This window comes from Bombina bombina, chromosome 1 (assembly GCF_027579735.1).
Source record: "Bombina bombina isolate aBomBom1 chromosome 1, aBomBom1.pri, whole genome shotgun sequence".
Taxonomy (NCBI): Eukaryota; Metazoa; Chordata; class Amphibia; order Anura; family Bombinatoridae; genus Bombina; species Bombina bombina.
This window is the reverse complement of record NC_069499.1, coordinates 1,020,615,556-1,020,636,260: the sequence shown is the minus strand read 5'-3', so window position 1 is coordinate 1,020,636,260 and position 20,705 is coordinate 1,020,615,556. Positions and strand designations below refer to the sequence as shown.

The 20,705-nt window shown below is 41.9% G+C and overlaps 1 protein-coding gene across 4 annotated transcripts in view; it reads right to left on the bottom strand.

The window, feature by feature from the left end:
* The window catches only part of EPB41L1 (erythrocyte membrane protein band 4.1 like 1), a 418,010-nt gene that overhangs the window by 148,948 nt on the left and 248,357 nt on the right, over nucleotides 1–20,705 (bottom strand). For all 4 annotated transcript variants that reach the window (XM_053715999.1, XM_053715997.1, XM_053715935.1 and 1 more), the window contains exons 6-7: nucleotides 7,411–7,453; nucleotides 7,158–7,233 (exon numbers count right to left, since the gene is read on the bottom strand). In XM_053715999.1, coding sequence (XP_053571974.1) covers nucleotides 7,158–7,233; nucleotides 7,411–7,453 — 119 coding nt within the window. The remainder of the gene's footprint in view (nucleotides 1–7,157; nucleotides 7,234–7,410; nucleotides 7,454–20,705) is intronic.

Here is a 20,705-nt window from a genome sequence, read left to right as displayed (position 1 = left end):
TGAATGGCTGTTAATTTCCTGAGCATACTCCATGTAAAATCATTTAGATGGTAGATGCTCTACAGACAGGTACTGCTCCTAACCAATAAGGCCCTCTCTTCCATTGATTAGAAGACCTTATAGCAGAACTACATTTCATCTCTCTGACAGATCCATGACTCTCAAGGACAGAATTGTAATGGTTTTAACTTAGAAAGCTCCAGGGCACTAAAGCGTTGACAGAGATATGTATGCTATTTAAAAAATTCAGGGTTGCATTTGAATATTAATAAGTGCCATTTTCAGTTTATTTAACTAAAAACATGTAAGCCAGATATGTCCCAGATACCCAATGACACAAAGGCCTCATCACCAATGTGTGACATTGAAGACTATCAAATAAACAAATCTTTCTTATGGACCCATGGAACACTAAAGCCTTATTACAGATAATAATGTTTCAATTGAATATTAAATAAGAACTCCATGGAGCTCATAAACTGCATGGTCAAATATGGTTTGTAATCTGTCTTAAAAAAGACATATGCTGAAAGGAAAAATATCTCTATTTACAAAATGTGCGCAGTATTTTTATATTTACACTTTTTGAGTCACCAGCTACTACTGAAAATGTGCAAGAATTCACAGAATATACGTATATGTATTTGTGATTGGCTGATGGCTGTTACATGAGTGGACATAGACATAACTTTGAAATGTGTCAGAAAAAAATCTACTACTCATTTGAAGTTTAGGTCAATTGCTATTGCATTGTCTGTTTATCATACATTTTTTTATGCAAATCTACTTATTTACTGGTCCTAAGGGATATAAATAGGTATTACAACTACTCACTACTTTATTAAAACATGAAATTACAGGAATCAAATTCCCCTTCAACAAAACATAATTTATGCTTACCTGATAAATTTATTTCTCTTGTAGTGTATCCAGTCCATGGATCATCCATTACTTGTGGGATATTCTCCTTCCCAACAGGAAGTTGCAAGAGGATCACCCACAGCAGAGCTGCTATATAGCTCCTCCCCTCACTGCCATATCCAGTCATTCGACCGAAACAAGACGAGAAAGGAGAAACCATAGGGTGCAGTGGTGACTGTAGTTTAATTAAAATTTAGACCTGCCTTAAAAGGACAGGGCGGGCTGTGGACTGGATACACTACAAGAGAAATAAATTTATCAGGTAAGCATAAATTATGTTTTCTCTTGTTAAGTGTATCCAATCCACGGATCATCCATTACTTGTGGGATACCAATACCAAAGCTAAAGTACACGGATGATGGGAGGGACAAGGCAGGAACTTAAACGGAAGGAACCACTGCCTGTGGAACCTTTTTCCCCAAAACAGCCTCCGAAGAAGCAAAAGTGTCAAATTTGTAAAATTTTGAAAAGGTGTGAAGCGAAGACCAAGTCGCAGCCTTGCAAATCTGTTCAACAGAGGCCTAATTTTTAAAGGCCCAGGTGGAAGCCACAGCTCTAGTAGAATGAGCTGTAATCCTTTCAGGGGGCTGCTGTCCAGCAGTCTCATAGGCTAAGCGTATTATGCTCCGAAGCCAAAAGGAGAGAGAGGTTGCCGAAGCTTTTTGACCTCTCCTCTGTCCAGAGTAAACGACAAACAGGGCAGATGTTTGACGAAAATCTTTAGTAGCCTGTAAGTAAAACTTCAAGGCACGGACTACGTCCAGATTATGCAAAAGACGTTCCTTCTTTGAAGAAGGATTAGGACACAATGATGGAACAACAATCTCTTGATTGATATTCCTGTTAGAAACCACCTTAGGTAAAAACCCAGGTTTGGTACGCAGAACTACCTTGTCTGAATGAAAAATCAGATAAGGAGAATCACAATGTAAGGCAGATAACTCAGAGACTCTTCGAGCCGAGGAAATAGCCATCAAAAACAGAACTTTCCAAGATAAAAGTTTAATATCAATGGAATAAAGGGGTTCCAACGGAACTCCCTGAAGAACTTTAAGAACCAAGTTTAAGCTCCACGGGGGAGCAACAGTTTTAAACACAGGCTAAATCCTAACCAAAGCCTGACAAAATGCCTGGACGTCTGAACTTCTGCCAGACGCTTGTGCAAAAGAATAGACAGAGCAGAGATCTGTCCTTTTAAAGAACTAGCTGATAAGCCTTTGTCCAAACCCTCTTGGAGAAAGGACAATATCCTAGGAATCCTAACCTTACTCCATGAGTAACTCTTGGATTCACACCAATAAAGATATTTACGCCATATCTTATTGTAGATTTTCCTGGTGACAGGCTTCCGAGCCTGTATTAAGGTATCAATGACTGACTCGGAGAAGCCACGCCTTGATAGAATCAAGCGTTCAATCTCCATGCAGTCAGTCTCAGAGAAATTAGATTTGGATGATTGAAAGGACCTTGTATTAGAAGGTCCTGCCTCAGAGGCAGAGTCCATGGTGGAAGAGATGACATGTCCACTAGGTCTGCATACCAGGTCCTGCGTGGCCACGCAGGCGCTATCAGAATCACCGATGCTCTCTCCTGTTTGATTTTGGCAATCAGTCGAGGGAGCAGAGGAAACTGTGGAAACACATAGGCCAGGTTGAAGAACCAAGGAGCTGCTAGAGCATCTATCAGCGTTGCTCCCGGGTCCCTGGACCTGGATCCGTAACAAGGAAGCTTGGCGTTCTGGCGAGACGCCATGAGATCCAGTTCTGGTTTGCCCCAACGATGGACCAGTTGAGCAAACACCTCCGGATGGAGTTCCCACTCCCCCGGATGAAAAGTCTGACGACTTAGAAAATCCGCCTCCCAGTTCTCTACGCCTGGGATGTGGATCGCTGACAGGTGGCAAGAGTGAGACTCTACCCAGTGAATTATCTTTGAGTCTTCTAACATCGCTAGGGAACTCCTGGTTCCCCCTTGATGGTTGATGTAAGCCACAGTCGTGATGTTGTCCGAGTGAAATCTGATGAACCTCAGTGTTGCTAACTGAGGCCAAGCTAGAAGAGCATTGAATATTGCTCTTAACTGCAGAATATTTATTGGGAGGAGTTTCTCCTCCTGAGTCCACGATCCCTGAGCCTTCAGGGAGTTCCAGACTGCGCCCCAACCTAGAAGGCTGGCATCTGTTGTTACTATCGTCCAATCTGGCCTGCGAAAGGTCATACCCTTGGACAGATGGACCCGAGAAAGCCACCAGAGAAGAGAATCTCGTGTCTCTTGATCCAGATTTAGTAGAGGGGACAAATCTGAGTAATCCCAATTCCACTGACTTAGCATGCATAATTGCAGCGGTCTGAGATGCAGGCGCGCAAATGGCACTATGTCCATTGCCGCTACCATTAAGCCGATTACTTCCATGCACTGAGCCACTGACGGGCGTGGAATGGAATGAAGGACACGGCAAGCATTTAGAAGTTTTGATAACCTGGACTCCGTCAGGTAAATTTTCATCTCTACAGAATCTATAAGAGTCCCTAGGAAGGAGACTCTTGTGAGTGGTGATAGAGAACTCTTTTCCACGTTCACTTTCCACCCATGCGACCTCAGAAATGCCAGAACTATCTCTGTATGAGACTTGGCAATTTGAAAGCTTGACGCCTGTATCAGGATGTCGTCTAGATACGGAGCCACTGCTATGCCTCGCAGTCTTAGAACTGCCAGAAGTGAGCCCAGAACCTTTGTAAAAATTCTCGGGGCAGTGGCCAACGCGAAGGGAAGAGCTACAAATTGGTAATGCCTGTCTAGAAAGGCAAACCTTAGGAACCGATGATGATCTTTGTGAATCGGTATGTGAAGGTAGGCATCCTTTAAGTCCACTGTGGTCATGTACTGACCCTCTTGGATCATGGGTAGGATGGTCCAAATAGTTTCCATTTTGAATGATGGAACTCTGAGGAATTTGTTTAAGATCTTTAGATCCAAGATTGGTCTGAAGGTTCCCTCTTTCTTGGGAACCACAAACAGATTTGAATAAAATCCCTGTCCTTGTTCCGTCCGCGGAACTGGATGGATCACTCCCATTACTAGGAGGGCTTGCACACAGTTTAGGAATGCCTCTTTCTTTATCTGGTTTGCTGATAACCTTGAAAGATGAAATCTCCCTTGTGGAGGAGAAGCTTTGAAGTCCAGAAGATATCCCTGAGATATGATCTCCAACGCCCAGGGATCCTGAACATCTCTTGCCCACGCCTGGGCGAAGAGAGAAAGTCTGCCCCCCACTAGATCCGTTTCCGGATAGGGGGCCGTTCCTTCATGCTGTCTTGGGGGCAGCAGCAGGCTTTCTGGCCTGCTTGCCCTTGTTCCAGGACTGGTTAGGTTTCCAGGCCTGTCTGGATGAGCAACAGTTCCCTCTTGTTTTGAAGAGGAGGAAGTTGATGCTGCTCCTGCCTTGAAATTTCGAAAGGCACGAAAATTAGACTGTTTGGCCTTTGATTTGGCCCTGTCCTGAGGAAGGGTATGACCCTTGCCTCCAGTAATGTCAGCAATAATTTCCTTCAAGCCAGGCCCGAATAAGGTCTGCCCCTTGAAAGGAATGTTGAGTAATTTAGACTTTGAAGTCACGTCAGCTAACCAGGATTTAAGCCATAGCGCCCTACGCGCCTGGATGGCGAATCCGGAATGCTTAGCCGTTAGTTTAGTCAAATGAACAATGGCATCAGAAACAAATGAGTTAGCTAGCTTAAGCGTTCTAAGCTTGTCAATAATTTCATTCAATGGAGCTGTCTGGATGGCCTCTTCCAGGGCCTCAAACCAGAATGCCGCCGCAGCAGTGACAGGCGCAATGCATGCAAGGGGCTGTAAAATAAAAACTTGTTGAATAAACATTTTCTTAAGGTAACCCTCCAATTTTTTATCCATTGGATCTGAAAAAGCACAACTGTCCTCAACCGGGATAGTGGTACGCTTTGCTAAAGTAGAAACTGCTCCCTCCACCTTAGGGACCGTCTGCCATAAGTCCCGTGTAGTGGCGTCTATTGGAAACATTTTTCTAAATATAGGAGGTGGGGAAAAGGGCACACCGAGTATATCCCACTCCTTGCTAATAATTTATGTAAGCCTTTTAGGTATAGGAAAAACGTCAGTACACACCGGCACCGCATAGTATCTATCCAGCCTACACAATTTCTCTGGAATTGCAACTGTGTTACAGTCATTCAGAGCAGCGAATACCTCCCCAAGCAATACACGGAGGTTCTCAAGCTTAAATTTAAAATTAGAAATCTCTGAATCAGGTTTCCCCGAGTCAGAGATGTCACCCACAGACTGAAGCTCTCCGTCCTCATGTTCTGCATACTGTGACGCAGTATCAGACATGGCTCTAACAGCATTTGCGCACTCTATATCTCTCTTAACCCCAGAGCTATCGCGCTTGCCTCTTAATTCAGGCAATCTAGATAATACCTCTGACAGGGTATAATTCATGATTGCAGCCATGTCCTGCAAGGTAATCGCTATGGGCGTCTCCTCTGACACGTGGGGAGAGTTAGTCGGCATAACTTCTCCCTCGACAGAACCCTCTGGTGATAATTCTTTTATAGATAAAGACTAATACACTAACGAAATTTTTACAGTGTATGTAATAAGTTAGCAGAGCATTGCACCCACTTGCAAATGGATGATTAACCCCTTAATACCAAAAACGGAATAACAAATGACAAAAACGTTTTTTAAACAGTCACAACAACTGCCACAGCTCTACTGTGGCTTTTTACCTCCCTCAATACGACTTTTGAAGCCTTTTGAGCCCTTCACAGAAGTCCTGGATCATGCAGGAAGAAGCTGGATGTCTGTGTCTGTAATTTTTGCTGTGCAAAAAAATGCTAAAATAGGCCCCTCCCACTCATATTACAACAGTGGGAAGCCTCAGGGAACTGTTTCTAGGCAAAATTCAAGCCAGCCATGTGGAAAAAACTAGGCCCCAATAAGTTTTATCACCAAACATATGTATAAAAACGATTAAACATGCCAGCAAACGTTTTAAAATACACTTTTATAAGAGTATGTATCTCTATTAATAAGCCTGATACAAGTCGCTATCACTGCATTTAAGGCTTTACTTACATTACTTCGGTATCAGCAGCATTTTCTAGCAAATTCCATCCCTAGAAAAATATTTTAACTGCACATACCTTATTACAGGAAAACCTGCACGCTATTCCCCCTCTGAAGTTACCTCACTCCTCAGAATATGTGAGAACAGCAAAGGATCTTAGTTACTTCTGCTAAGATCATAGAAAACGCAGGCAGATTCTTCTTCTAAATACTGCCTGAGATAACCAGTACACTCCGGTAACATTTAAAAATAACAAACTTTTGATTGAAGAAATAAACTAAGTATAAAACACCACAGTCCTCTTACGACCTCCATCTTAGTTGAGAGTTGCAAGAGAATGACTGGATATGGCAGTGAGGGGAGGAGCTATATAGCAGCTCTGCTGTGGGTGATCCTCTTGCAACTTCCTGTTGGGAAGGAGAATATCCCACAAGTAATGGATGATCCGTGGACTGGATACACTTAACAAGAGAAAGGGGAAAATACATCTGTGATACATTTTCATTCCATATTTTATTTTGCAAGTTTGTCAAAGGTGATCTCTTGTCCTGCCAGTCCATTCTTGACTCCACTTGTTTCTTACTGAATATTAATAAGTGTGACTCTGAGTACCTCAGACAACTATCTTTCCTCTCTACAGCTGTTTACTTAAAGGGATACTAAACCCATTTTTTTTTTCTTTCATTGTTCAGATAGAGCATGCAATTTTAAGCAACTTTCTAATTTGCTCCTATTATCAATTTTCTTTGTTCTGTTGTTATCTTTATTTGAAAAAGAAGGAATCTAAGCTTAGGAGCCGGCCCATTTTTGGTTCAGAACCTGGGTAGCACCTGCTGATTGGTGGCTACATTTAGACACTAATTAGCAAGTGTTACCCAGGTGCTGAAATAAAAATGGACCGTGCCCTAAGCTTACATTCTTGCTTTTTTCAAATAAAGATACCAAGAGAACCAAAAAAAAATTATAATAGGAGTAAATTACAAAGTTGCTTAAAATTGCATGCTCTATCTGACTCATGAAAGGTTAATTTTGATTAGACTATCCCTTTAATGCCCTGATACAATATACTCTGTCTAACATACACATGCTGTCCTATATCACACACACAGTTGTGAGTTGCAAACACACCTTGTGATATCCTCTATGAGCTGTGCTGGGTCTGGAGGATAAAATTTTACTGTGAAACCAAACTGCCACGGAGCACCTGAAAACACATGAAGGAAATAAATAATCAGTGTGTTAATAAATAGGGGATGCAGACAAAAGAGAGGCTGAAATAGAATGAGAATGCAGAAATGTAGCTGCAATTTATCTTAGCTAAATGAAGACAGTCAAACCAGCAATAGCAGAGATTTCTCCTCAGTGTATTTCATGAACTCACTTCTTATCTGTTTTTTTATTTCCTTAGAGGGATCCAGCCAGTTCTACAAAAAAAAGAGACATGTTAATATAAAGGAATTATCCATTCACCTTCAGGATGAGATTCTGACAGTAATCAGCCAACTCTGACACAAGCACAGCAGCTCTAGGCTCTATCCTGACATTACCACTTCAGAGGTTACACAGATCACAGGATAGCACCTACACTTCCCTTTAAATGATCATTTTTTACTATTAAAAAGTAATAAATAGATAAGCCTGAAATGTATTTGTCATAAAGAAAAGTGAGTAATGCAAAAAACTGCAACAATAACCTCACATTAACTCGCTATTCTTTTTTTTTATAAAGAGACAGTAGACACCTTGTAGACACAATATTTTTCTGTTGTCTTTCAATAAATTAACATACTAGAGGGTGAACATTTTTGAATGCACCAACACCTTGCCTGCTCTACCACTTGCATTATTTGGAGGAACCAATACAGAATTCAAAGTGAAATAGGCACTGTTAGTCACTGTGTCAGCAAAATAGCCATTGTTTTACCATTTCTTATCAGATATTATCTGCTGAGACCATTAGGGATGTGGCAGGGTTAGACTTGTGCCATGTGTTTTTCCAAACCTCAGAATTGGAAAAACATAATTTATGCTTACCTGATAAATTTATTTCTCTTGTAGTGTATCCAGTCCACGGATCATCCATTACTTATGGAATATATTCTCCTTCCCAACAGGAAGCTGCAAGAGTCCACCCACAGCAAAGCTGCTATATAGCTCCTCCCCTAACTGCCATATTCAGTCATTCGACCGAAAACATGCAGAGAAAGGAAAAACCATAGGGTGCAGTGGTGACTGTAGTTCAAATGAAAAAATTACCTGCCTTAAAGTGACAGGGCGGGCCGTGGACTGGATACACTACAAGAGAAATAAATTTATCAGGTAAGCATAAATTATGTTTTCTCTTGTTAAGTGTATCCAGTCCACGGATCATCCATTACTTATGGAATACCAATACCAAAGCTAAAGTACACGGATGATGGGAGGGACAAGGCAGGTACTTAAACGGAAGTTACCACTGCCTGTAAAAAACCCTTTCTCCCAAAAATAGCCTCCGAAGAAGCAAGGTATCAAATTTGTTAAATTTGAAAAGTATGAAGCGCAGACCAAGACTCCGTCTTGTAAATCTGTTCAACAGAAGCCACATTTAAAAAAGGCCCAAGTGAAAACCACAGCTCTAGTAGAATGAGCTGTAATCCCTTCAGGAGGCTGCTGTCCAGCAGTCTCATAAGCTAAATGAATTATGCTTTTTAACCAAAAAGACAGAGAGGCTGCTGAAGTCTTTTGACCTCTCCTCTGTCCAGAATAGACAACAAACAAGGTGAACGTTTGATGAAAACTGTAGTAGCTTGTAAGTAAAACTTTAAAGCACAAACCACGTCCAATATTGTGTAATAGACGTTCCTTCTTTGAGGAAGGATTAGGATACAAGCATGGAACAACTATCTCTTGAGTGATGTACTTGTTAGATACCACCTTAGGAAAAAACCCAGGTTGGTACGCAGGACTACCTTATCCTTACGAAGGACCATATAAGGAGAATCACATTGTAACACAGATAACTTGGAGACTCTACGAGTCGAGGAATTAGCTACCCAAAAGGAACTTTCCAAGATAAAGATTGATATCTATGGAACAAAAAAGGTTCAAACGGAACTTCTTGAAGAACCTTAAGAATCAGGTTTAAGCTCCATGGCGGAGCAACAGTTTTAAACACAGGCTTGGATCTAACCAAAGCCAGACGCTTGTGCAAAAAAATAGACAGAGTAAAAATCTGTCCCCTTTTAAGGAATTAGCTGACAACCCTTTTCTCAAAAACATCTTGGAGAAAAGATAATATCCTGGGAATCCAGACTTTACTCCATGAGTAACCCTTGGATTCATAACAATCAGATATTTACACCATATCTATGTTCAATTTTCCTAGAGACAGGCTTTCATGTCTGTATTAAGGTATCAATGACTGACTCGGAGAAGCCATGCTTTGATAACATCAAGCGTTCAGTCTCCAGGCAGTCCATCTCAGATTGATTCTATTTAGATGGTTGAAAGGACCCTGAGGTAGAGGGACCTGTCTCAGAAGCAGAGACCGTGATGGAAAGGATGACATGTCCACCAGATCTGCATACCAGGTCCTGCGTGGCTACGCAGGCGCTGTCAAAAACACCAAAGCCCTCTCCTGCTTGGTCTTGACCTCCGGAGGAAATCCCACTCCCCCGGAAGAAAAGTCTGACGACTTAGAAAATCCACCTCCCAGTTCTCAACACCTGGGATATGGATAGCTGATAGACAAGAGTGAGTCTCTGTCCAGTGAATTATTGTAAGACTTCTAACATCGCTAGGGAACTTCTGTTCCCCCTTGATGGCTGATGTAAGCCACAGTCGTGTATATTGTCCGACTGAGTATGATGTACCTCAGAGTTGCTAACTGAGGCCAAGTCTGAAGAGCATGGAATATCACTCCCAGTTCCAGAATATTTATTAGAAGGAGGGTCTCCTCCTAAGTCCACTATCCCTGAGCCTTCAGGGAGTTCCAGACTGCATCCCAACCTAAAAGGCTGGCATCTATTGTAACAATTGTCCCATCTGACCTGCGGAAGGTCATACCCTTGGACAGATGGACCCGACATAGTCACCAGAGAAGAGAATCTCTGGTCTCTTGGTCCAGGTTTAACAGGGGGACAAATCTGTGTAATCCCCGTTCCTCTGACTGAGCATGCATAGTTGCAGCGGTCTGAAATGTAGACGTGCAAACGGTACTATGTCCCTTGCTACTACCATTAAGCCGATTTCATTCATGTAATGAGCCACCGAAGGGCGCGGATGGGATGAAAAAACACGGCAGAAATTTAGAAACTTTGACAACCTGGACTCCGTCAGGTAAATTTTCATTTCTACAGAATCTATCAGAGTCCCTAGGAGGGAAACCCTTGAGATTGGGGATAGAGAACTCTTTCCTTGTTCACTTTCCACCCATGTGATCTCAGAAATGCCAGTACTACGTCCGTATGAGACTGGGCAATTTGGATGTTTGACGCCTGTATCAGGATGTCGTCTAAATAAGGGGCCACTTCTATGCCCCGCGGTCTAAGGACCGCCAAAGCGACCCCAGAACCTCCATAAAGATTCTTGGGGCTGTAGATATCCCAAAGGAAAGAGCTACAAACTGGTAATGCCTGTCTAGAAAGGCAAACCTGAAAAACAATGGTGATCTTTATGCATCACAATGTGAGGATAAGCATCCTTCAAATCCATTGTAGTCCTCTATTGACTCTCCTGGATCATAGTTAAGATGGTACGAATAGTTTCCATCTTAAATTACGGAATTCTGAGGAATTTGTTTAAGATCTTTAGATCCAAAATAGGTCTGAAGGTTCCCTCTCCTTGGGAACCACAAACAGATTTGAGTAAAAACTCTGTCCCTGTTCCTCTCTTGGAACTGGATGGATCTCGTACACAATGTAAGAATGCCTCCTTCTTTATCTGGTTTGCAGATAATTGTGAAAGGCGAAATCTCCCCTTTTTTGGGGGGGGAATCTTTGAAATCCAGAAGATATCTCTGGGATATAAATTCCAATGCCTAGGGATCCTGGGCATCTCTTGCCCACGCCTGGGCGAAGAATGAAAGTCTGCCCCCTATAGGATCCGTTACCGGATAGGGGTCCGTTCCTTCATGCTGCCTTAGAGGCAGCAGCAGGCTCCTTGGCCTGCTTATCTTTGTTCCAGGTCCGATTGTCTCCAGACCGCCTTGGACTGAGCAAAAATTCCCTCTTGTTTTGCCTTAGAGGAAGAGGATGCCACACCTGCCCTGAAGTTTTTAAAAGGCACGAAAATTAGACCTTTTTTTTTTTTTTTTTTTGGCCCTTGATTTGGACCTATCCTGAGGAAGGGCATGACCTTTTCCTCCAGTGATATAAGCAATAATCTCCCTCAAACCAGGCCCGAATAGGGTCTGCCCCTTGAAGGGAAGTTAAGTAGCTTATTTATTAAAGTCACAACAGCTGACCATGATATAAGCCATAGCGCTCTGCGCGCCAGTATAGTAAAAAACAGAATTCTTAGCCGTTAGTCTAGTCAAATGAACAAGGCATCAGAAAACAAAGGAATTGGCTAGCATAAGCTTGTCAAATATATTCATCCAATGGAGTCGCTTAACTGTAAAGCCTCATCAAGAGACTCAACCCAGAACGTCGCAGCAGCAGTGACAGAAGCAATGTATGCAAGGGGCTGCAGGATAAAACCCTGTTGAATAAACATTTTTTATCCATTGGATCTAAAAAGCACAACTGTCCTCGTCAGAGGTAGTGGTACGCTTAGCTAGAGTAGAAACTCTTCTCTCCACCTTAGGAACTGTCTGCCAGAAGTCCCGTGTGGTGGTAACTATTAGAAAACATTCTTCTAAAAAATAGGAGGGGAAGAGAACGGCACACCTGGTCTATCCCATTCCTTATTAAAAAAAAATTTTAGTAAACCTCTTTAGGTATTGGAAAAACATCAGTACACACCGGCACTGCATATTATTTATCCAGTCTACACAATTTCTCTGGCCCTGCGATTGTACACATTCATTCAGAGCAGCCAAAGCCTCCCTGAGCAACAAGTGGAGGTTCTCAAGCATAAATTTTAAATGTAGAAATATCAGAATCAGGTTAAATCATCTTCCCTGAGTCAAAAAAAAATCACCCACAGACTAAGCATATTGTGAGGTAGTATCATACATGGTTCTTAAAGCGTCTGTATGCTCTGTATCTACCCCCAGAGCTAACTGCTTTCCTTTAATTTCAGGTAGTCTGACTAATACTGCTGCCAGAATATTATTCACCACCTTTGCCATGTCTTGTAAAATAAACGCTATGGGCGCCCTTGATGTACTTGGCGCCATTTGAGCGTGAGTCCCTGAAGCGGGAGTCGAAGGGTCTGACACGTGGGGAGAGTTAGTCGGCATAACTTTCCCCTCGACAGAATCCCCTGGTAAAAGAAACGCTATGGGTGCCCTTGATGTACTTGGCGCCATTTGAGCGTGAGTCCCTAAAGCGGGAGTCAAATGGTCTGACACGTGGGGAGAGTTAGTCGGCATAACTACCCCCACGACAGAATCCTCTGGTGATAATGTTTTTAAAGACAAAAAATGATCTTTATTGTTTAACATGAAATCAGTACATCTGGTACACATTCTAAGATGGGGTTCCACCATGGCTTTAAAACATAATGAACACAGAGCTTCCTCTATGTTAGACATGTTAGAACAGACTAATAATGAGACTAGTAAGCTTGGAAAACACTTTATATCAAGTTAACAAGCAAATATATAAAACGTTACTGTGCCCTTAAGAGAAACAAATTTTGTCAAAATTTGAAAAACAGTGAAAAAAAGGCAGTAAAACAAACGAAATTTTTACAGTACATGTAATAAGGTAACAGAGCATTGCACCCACTTGCAAATGGATGATTAACCCCTTAATGCAAAAAACAGATAAAAAAAAAAAACGACATAGACGTTTTTAAAAACAGACACAACAAACTGCCACAGCCAACAGTGGGAAGCTTCAGTTAACTGTTTCTATGCAAAATTTAAGCCAGCCATGTGGAAAAAACTTAGGCCCCAATAAGTTTTATCACCAAACATATGTTAAAAAACGATTAAACATGCCAGCAAACGTTTTAAAACACATTTTTACAAGAGTATGTATCTCTATTAATAAGCCTGATACCAGTCGCTTTTACTGCATTTAAGGCTATACCAACATTACAGTGTTATCACCAATGTACGTTAAAAAACGATTAAACATGCCAGCAAACGTTTTAAAACACATTTTTATAAGAGTATGTATCTCTATTAATAAGCCTGATACCAGTCGCTATCGCTGCATTTAAGGCTTTACTTACATTACTTCGGTATCAGCAGTATTTTCTTAGTCAATTCCATTCCTAGAAAAATATTTTACTGCACATACCTTATCTGCAGGAAAACCTGCACGCCATTCCCCCTCTGAAGTACCTCACTCCTCAGAATGTGTGAGAACAGCAAATGGATCTTAGTTACGTCTGCTAAGATCATAGAAAAACGCAGGCAGATTCTTCTTCCAAATACTGCCTGAGATAAACAGCACACTCCGGTGCCATTTAAAAATAACAAACTTTTGATTGAAGAATAAACTAAGTAGAAAGCACCACAGACTCTCACGACCTCCTATCTATGTTGAGGCTTGCAAGAGAATGACTGAATATGGCAGTTAGGGGAGGAGCTATATAGCAGCTTTGCTGTGGGTGGACTCTTGCAGCTTCCTGTTGGGAAGGAGAATATATTCCATAAGTAATGGATGATCCGTGGACTGGATACACTTAATAAGAGAAATTGCAAAGTTGTTTGACAATGCATAACTAAAATTGTATATTAAAATCTCAGGCCACTTTTACATTGTTGCCAATAATAAGCAGTTGTAAAAATCTTTTAATCTTGGCTCTCAAAATCCCAGCCAGTTTACATACTTTTTTGTTCTAAAAGTGGAAAACATAAATGCACTAATACGTTTAACTACTTTATTATTGCAAATGCAGCTATCTGTCAGTAGTGCATTGCTGTTGCTGAGGATATGTACATATTCTTTTATCAAAGGATACCAAGAGAACTAAGTTAATTTGATAAAAGAAGTGAATTTAAAAGTGTCTTAAAATGTCATGCTCTATCTGAATCATGCAAATTTAATTTTGACTTTTAAGTTCATTTAACCCCTTAACCCCTTAGTGACCAGAGCACTTTTCCATTTTCTGTCCGTTTGGGACCAAGGCTATTTTTACATTTCTGCGGTGTTTGTGTTTAGCTGAAATTTTCCTCTTCCTCATTTACTGTACCCACACATATTATATACCGTTTTTCTCGCCATTAAATGGACTTTCTAAAAATACCATTATTTTCATCATATCTTATCATTTACTATAAAAAAAAATATAAAATATGAGGAAAAATGGAAAAAACCACACTTTTTCTAACTTTGAACCCCAAAATCTGTTACATATCTACAACCACCAAAAAACACCCATGCTAAATAGTTTCTAAATTTTGTCCTGAGTTTAGAAATACCAAATGTTAACATGTTCTTTGCTTTTTTTGTAACTTATAGGGCCATAAATACAAGTAGCACTTTGCTATTTTCAAACCATTTTTTTTCAAAATTAGCGCTAGTTACATTGGGACACTGATATCTTTCAGGAATCCCTGAATATCCATTGACATGTATATATTTTTTTTTAGAAGACATCCCAAAGTATTGATCTAGGCCCATTTTGGTATATTTCATGCCACCATTTCACTGCCAAATGCGATCAAATACAAAAAATCGTTCACTTTTTCACAATTTTTTTCACAAACTTTCAGTTTCTCACTGAAATTATTTACAAACTGCTTGTGCAATTATGGCATAAATGGTTGTAAATTCTTCTCTGGGATCCCCTTTGTTCAGAAATATTAGACATATATGGCTTTGGCATTGCTTTTTGGTAATTAGAAGGCCGCTAAATGCCACTGCGCACCACACGTGTATTATGCCCAGCAGTGAAGGGGTTAATTAGGGAGCATGTAGGGAGCTTCTAGGGTTAATTTTAGCTTTAGTGTAGTGTAGTAGACAACCCCAAGTATTGATCTAGGCCCATTTTGGTATATTTCATGCCACCATTTCACCGCCAAATGCGATCAAATTAAAAAAAACGTTACATTTTTCACAATTTTAGGTTTCTCACTGAAATAATTTACAAACAGCTTGTGCAATTATGGCACAAATGGTTGTAAATGCTTCTCTGGGATCCCCTTTGTTCAGAAATAGCAGACATATATGACTTTGGCGTTGCTTTTTGGTAATTAGAATGCTGCTAAATGGCGCTGCGCATCACACGTGTATTATGGCTAGCAGTGAAGGGGTTAATTAGGTAGCTTGTAGGGAGCTTGCAGGGTTAATTTTAGCTTTAGTGTAAAGATCAGCCTCCCACCTGAAACATCAGACCCCCTGATCCCTCCCAAACATCTCTCTTCCCTCCCCTACCCCACAAATGTCCCCGCCATCTTAAGTACTGGCAGAAACTCTGCCAGTACTAAAATAAAAGGAAAATTTGGGCTTTTTTGTGCATTTTTTTTGCATATTTACATATGCTTCTGTGTAGGATCCCCCTTAGCCCCCAACCTCACTGATCCCCCACCAAACAGCTCTCTAACCCTCCCCCTCTGACTTAATGTGCGCCATCTTGGGTACTGGCAGCTGTCTGCCAGTACCCATTTTAGTGAATAATATGCTTTTTTCTCTTGTTAAGTGTGTTCAGTCCACGGGTCATCCATTACTTATGGAATATATTCTCTCCCCAACAGGAAATTGCAAGAGGATCACCCAATCAGAGCTGCTACATAGCTCCTCCCCTCACATGTCATATTCAGTCATTCTCTTGCAACTGAAAAGATAGGACGTTGTGAGAGGTTCTGTGGTGTTTTTACACTTCAATCAAAAGTTTGTTATTTTAAAATGACACCGGAGTGTGTTGTTTATTCTCAGGCAGTATTTGGAAGAAGAATCTGCCTGCGTTTTCTATGATCTTAGCGGCAGTAACTAAGATCCACTGGCTGTTCTCGCATATTCTGAGGAGTGAGGTAACTTTCAGAAGGGAATGGCGTGCGGGGAACCCTGCAAACAAGGTATGTGCAGTAAATTATTTTTCTATGGAATGGAATTGACTAAGAAAATACTGCTGATACCGATGTAATGTAAGTAAAAGCCTTTAATACAGTGAGAGCGACTGTTAACAGGCTGATTTAAATATATACAGTAAAGTAATTTTCTAAGGAATGGAATTTGACTGAGAAAATGCTATTAATACTGAAGTGATGTTATAAGCCTTAAATGCAGTAGGAAGACTGGTATCAGGCTTATCAATAGAGATACAAGCTCATTAAAAAAGGGATGTTTAAAACGATTTTACTGGCATGTTTATTCGTTTTGTGAGGTACATTGGTGATAAAACTTGTTGGGGCATAAAATTTTTCCACATGGCTGACAATATTTCTGCATAGAAACAGTTAACTGAAACTCCCAATATTGTAATATTGAGTAGGAGGGGCCTATTTTAGCGCTCTTTTGACGCAGTAAAAAATTCAGGCTCTGTCTTCCTGCTTCCTTCTGCTTGACCCGGGTCGTCTCCAGACTGCTTAAGGGACTTCATAAGTCATTTTGAGGGAGGTAATCAGTCACAGCAGACCTGTGACAGTGGTTTTTTTGACTGTATTAATAAACGTTTTTTTGCTTATAAAAACCATTTGGGTTTTAAGGGGTTAATCATCCATTTGCAAGTGGGTGCAATGCTCTGCTAACTTAATACATTTACTGTGAAAATTTGTTTGCTATAACTGATTTGGTTCATTGTTATTTCAACTGTGACAGTTTTCTGTGCTTCTTAAAGGCACAGTAGCGTTTTTCTTTATTACTTGAAAAATTATTTACAGTGTTTTCCAAGTCTGCTAGTCTTATTGCTAGTCTGTTTAAACATGTCTGACACAGATGAATCTGTTTGTTCACTATGTTTAAAGGCCACTGTGGAGCCCCACAGAAACATGTGTACTAAATGTATTGCTTCCACTTTAAAAAATAAAGGTCAGTCTTTATCTATAAAGGAATTATCACCAGACAACGAGGGGGAAGTTATGCCGACTAACTCTCCTCACGTGTCAGTACCTTCGCCTCCCGCTCAGGAGGCGCCTGATATTGTGGCGCCAAGTGCATCAGGGACGGCCATACAAATCACCTTACAGGACATGGCTAATATTATGAATAATACCCTGACAGAAGTATTATCTAAATTGCCAGAATTAAGAGGCAAGCGCGATTGCTCTGGGGTAAGAATAGAGCGCGCTGGTGCTACAAGAGCCATGTCCGATACTGCGTCACAGTTTGCAGAACATGAGGACGGAGAGCTTCATTCTGTAGGTGACGGATCTGATCCAGGGAAACCGGATTCAGAGATCTCTAATTTTAAATTTAAGCTTGAGAACCTCCGTGTATTGCTAGGGGAGGTTTTAGCGGCTCTGAATGACTGTAACACAGTTGCGATTCCAGAGAAATTATGTAGGCTGGATAGATACTATGCAGTACTGGTGTGTACCGACGTTTTTCCTATACCTAAAAGGCTTACAGAAATTATTAGCAAGGAGTGGGATAGACCTGGTGTGCCCTTTTCCCCACCTCCTATATTTAGAAAAATGTTTCCAATAGACGCCACTACACGGGACTTATGGCAGACGGTCCCTAAGGTGGAGGGAGCAGTTTCTACTTTAGCCAAGCGTACTACTATCCCGGTGGAGGATAGTTGTGCTTTTTCAGATCCAATGGATACAAAATTGGAAGGTTACCTTAAGAAAATGTTTGTTCAACAAGGTTTTATCTTACAGCCCCTTGCATGCATTGCACCTGTCAATGCTGCTGCGGCATTTTGGTTTGAGTCTCTAGAAGAGGCCATTCACTCAGCTCCATTGGATGAAATTATGGACAAGCTTAAAGCACTTAAGCTAGCTAATGCATTTGTTTCTGATGCCATTGTACATCTAACTAAACTAACGGCTAAGAATTCCGGTTTTGCCATTCAAGCGCGCAGAGCGTTATGGCTTAAATCCTGGTCAGCTGATGTGACTTCTAAATCTAAATTACTTACTATTCCTTTCAAGGGGCAAACCTTATTCGGGCCCGGCTTGAAAGAAATTATCGCTGACATTACGGGAGGTAAGGGTCATACTCTTCCTCAGGATAAGGCCAAATCAAAGGCCAAACAGTCTAATTTTCGTGCCTTTCGAAACTTCAAGGCAGGAGCAACGTCAACTTCCTCAGCCCCAAAACAGGAAGGAAACGTTGCTCGTTACAGACAGGCCTGGAAAACTAACCAGTCCTGGAACAAGGGCAAGCAGGCCAGAAAACCTGCTGCTGCCCCTAAGACAGCATGAAGGGATGGCCCCCTATCCGTAAACGGATCTAGTGGGGGGCAGACTTTCTCTCTTCGCCCAGGCGTGGGCAAGAGATGTCCAGGATCCCTGGGCGTTGGAGATCATATCTCAGGGATATCTTCTGGACTTCAAGGCTTCTCCTCCTCTAGGGAGATTTCATCTTTCAAGGTTATCAGAAAACCAAATAAAGAAAGAGGCATTCCTATGTTGCGTACAAGACCTCATAGTAATGGGAGTGATCCACCCAGTTCCGTGAACGGAACAAGGACAGGGATTTTATTCAAATCTGTTCGTGGTTCCCAAGAAAGAGGGTACCTTCAGGCCAATTTTGGACCTAAAGATTTTAAACAAATTCCTAAGAGTTCCATCATTCAAAATGGAAACTATTCGGACTATCCTACCCATGATCCAAGAGGGTCAGTACATGACCACGGTGGATTTAAAGGATGCCTACCTTCACATACCGATTCACAAAGATCATCATCGGTTCCTAAGATTTGCCTTCCTAGACAGGCATTACCAGTTTGTAGCTCTTCCCTTCGGGTTGGCTACGGCCCCGAGAATCTTTACAAAGGTGCTGGGCTCTCTTCTGGCGGTTCTAAGACCGCGAGGCATAGCGGTGGCTCCGTATCTAGACGACATCCTGATACAGGCGACAAGCTTGCAAATTGCCAAGTCTCATACAGAGATAGTTCTGGCATTTCTAAGATCGCATGGGTGGAAGGTGAACGTGGAAAAGAGTTCTCTATCACCTCTCACAAGAGTCTCCTTCCTAGGGACTCTGATAGATTCTTTAAAAATGAAAATTTACCTGACGGAGGCCAGGTTATCAAAACTCTTAAATGCTTGCCGAGTCCTTCATTCCATTCCACGCCCGTCAGTGGCTCAGTGCTTAATGGTAGCGGCAATGGACATAGTGCCATTTGCGCGCCTGCATCTCAGACCGCTGCAATTATGCATGCTAAGTCAGTGGAATGGGGAATACTCAGATTTGTCCCCTCTACTAAATCTGGATCAAGAGACCAGAGATTCTCTTCTCTGGTGGTTATCTCGGGTCCATCTGTCCAGGGGCATGACCTTTCGCAGGCCAGATTAGACGATTGTAACAACAGATGCCAGCCTCCTAGGCTGGGACGCAGTCTGGAATTCCCTGAAGGCTCAGGGATCCTGGACTCAGGAGGAGAAACTCCTCCCAATAAATATTCTGGAGCTAAGGGCAATATTCAACGCTCTTCTAGCTTGGCCTCAGCTAGCAACCCTGAGGTTCATCAGATTTCATTCGGACAACATCACGACTGTGGCTTATATCAACCATCAAGGGGGAACCAAGAGTTCCCTAGCGATGTTGGAAGTCTCAAAGATAATTCGTTGGGCAGAGTCTCACTCTTGCCACTTGTCAGCGATCCACATCCCAGGAGTGGAGAACTGGGAGGCGGACTTTCTAAGTCGTCAGACTTTTCATCCGGGGGAGTGGGAACTCCATCCGGAGGTATTTGCTCAACTGGTCCATCGTTGGGGCAAACCAGATCTGGATCTCATGGCGTCTCGCCAGAATGCCAAACTTCCTCTTTTCGGTTCCAGGTCCAGGGACCCGGGAGTGAAGCTGATAGATGCTCTAGCAGCTACTTGGTTCTTCAGCATGGCTTATGTGTTTCCACCGTTTCCTCTGCTCCCTCGACTGATTGCCAAGATCAAACAGGAGAGAGCATCGGTGATCCTGATAGCACCTGCGTGGCCACGCAGGACCTGGTATTCAGACCTAGTGGTCATGTCGTCTTGTCCTCCATGGACTCTACCTTTGAGGAAAGACCTTCTAATACAAGGTCCTTTCAATCATCCAAATCTAATTTCTCTGAGATTGACTGCGTGGAGATTGAACGCTTGATCCTATCAAAGCGTGGTTTCTCCGAGTCAGTTATTGATACTTTGATACAGGCACGAAAGCCTGTTACCAGAAAAATCTACCATAAGATATGGCGTAAATACCTGTATTGGTGCGAATCCAAGAGTTACTCGTGGAGTAAGGTTAGGATTCCAAGGATATTGTCTTTTCTCCAAGAGGGTTTGGAAAAAGACTTATCAGCTAGTTCTTTAAAGGGACAGATTTCTGCTTTGTCTATTCTTTTGCATAAGTGTCTGGCAGAAGTTCCAGACATCCAGGCTTTTTGTCAAGCGTTAGCTAGGATTAAGCCTGTGTTTAAAACTGTTGCTCCTCCGTGGAGCTTAAACTTGGTTCTTAAAGTGCTTCAAGGAGTTCCGTTTGAACCCCT